This window comes from Sinocyclocheilus rhinocerous, unplaced genomic scaffold (genome assembly GCF_001515625.1).
Source record: "Sinocyclocheilus rhinocerous isolate Xijiao unplaced genomic scaffold, SAMN03320098_v1.1 scaffold604, whole genome shotgun sequence".
NCBI lineage: Eukaryota > Metazoa > Chordata > Actinopteri > Cypriniformes > Cyprinidae > Sinocyclocheilus > Sinocyclocheilus rhinocerous.
Window position 1 is genome coordinate 3,608 of NW_015658518.1, and position 1,619 is coordinate 5,226.

The 1,619-nt window shown below is 32.0% G+C and overlaps 1 protein-coding gene across 1 annotated transcript in view; it reads right to left on the reverse strand.

Moving 5' to 3' along the window:
- LOC107722449 (RNA-binding protein 28) overlaps nt 1-1,619 on the reverse strand; it is a gene marked incomplete at its 3' end in the record, with an annotated part of 13,265 nt that overhangs the window by 3,590 nt on the left and 8,056 nt on the right. Inside the window, exon 14 of the mRNA XM_016530805.1 lies at nt 703-858. Within this exon, the coding sequence (XP_016386291.1) occupies nt 703-858 (156 nt within the window). The remainder of the gene's footprint in view (nt 1-702; nt 859-1,619) is intronic.

Here is a 1,619-nt window from a genome sequence, read left to right on the forward strand (position 1 = left end):
GGGAAAGAAATTATAGAAATTATACTTTTATTTAGCAAGGATGCTTAAAATTGATCAAAAGTGATGATAAAGGCATTTATAATGTTACAAAAGATTTCTATTTCAGATAAATAGTGTTCATATCGATATCGGAATTATATCGTATCGACCGAAATTAAGAAATATATCGTGATATCAATTTTGGCCATATCGTCCAGCCCTAAAATAAACACCACCTTAAACCTATAGGCAACCACAAGGTTGTTGGGTTAGAACCCTGCAAAAGCTGTTTCATGAACTACAACAATTGTGCCTTTAAATAAGACTTTCTTGGATGACTAACTAACACACTAGACCAGGGTTCCTCAAATCTTGCCCTGGAGGTCCAATGCGCTGCAGAGTTTAGCTCCAACCCTGATAAACTCAGCTACCTGTGATTTTCTAATGATCCTGAAGACATTGATTAGCATGCTCAGGTGTGTTTGATTAGAGTTAGAGCTAAACTCTGCAGGAAAGTGGATCTTGTGGGCCAGATTTGAGGATCCCTGCACTAGACCGTGAAACCTCCTGATCCTACCCAAATAACAGTTCTGCCCTCTAGTGTTGCTAGGAAGAACTGTGAGAATACTACTTTATTTATTTATTTATTCAACATTGTTTTGAATTTTGGTTTGCTATTAGTTGTTTTTTTCTAGCACTTGGAAGAGAAAAGCAGTACTTTACCTCAGTAATGCGGACCCCTTTACCACCAGCAGCAGAGAGGCAGAGCTTCTGAAGTTTCTGTTGATCCACATTCTTAGGCAGGTTATGAACACACAACCGTGTTTTAGACACATAAATGTTCATGTCCTTTAACTTTGCCCTTTTCAGCTCCTCAAACTGACAACACAACAAACAAAAAAACATGTTAAACGGAAAACATGCAGAAGAAATACACTTTGGCCCCCTTTACACCTGACATTATAAAGCACTTAGAGCAATATAGATTAACGGATAAAATAGATCACTTATTTTTTATCTGCCAAAGTGACAGAAAGCATCTTGAAGAATTATTTTAAATTATGTTTTATATTTAATTGACAATTTTAAGTGTAATGTATATGCATGTGCCGTCTCTCATTTCGAGTGGGAAAGTGCAATCAGATCTCTAAGTAACAATAACAAAGATTATACAGCCACCGTCCGGATACAAAGTGCTTATTAATGCCAGGTTTAAAGAGTGCCTTTTATTTGCTCAGGAATATGAACGTAAGTGAAACAGCTTGCAGTATTGATTTGGATTTATAAAATTCAGTGTATTTATTATTAAAATTGAAATTGAGAATCATTTTCTTTCACTGAAATAAAACAAATATTAGATGAATTTGTTTTTTTAATAATAATAAAAAAAAATATTAAATGTTGCCTTGGCACTAAAATGAAATACTAAAATGTCTAAAATGAAAATGTAAATAAAAATGTATTAAAGCCACATAAAATATTTGAAACAAAAACAAAATGACAAAAGCAAATTTACTAAACTAATAAAAAACTAATTAATTGACAAAATTACTTAAACTAAAAATTAAGTAATTAGTTAAGTAATCCACAAATAAAATTTAAGAATTTAAAATAATAAATACTATTATACATTATATAAT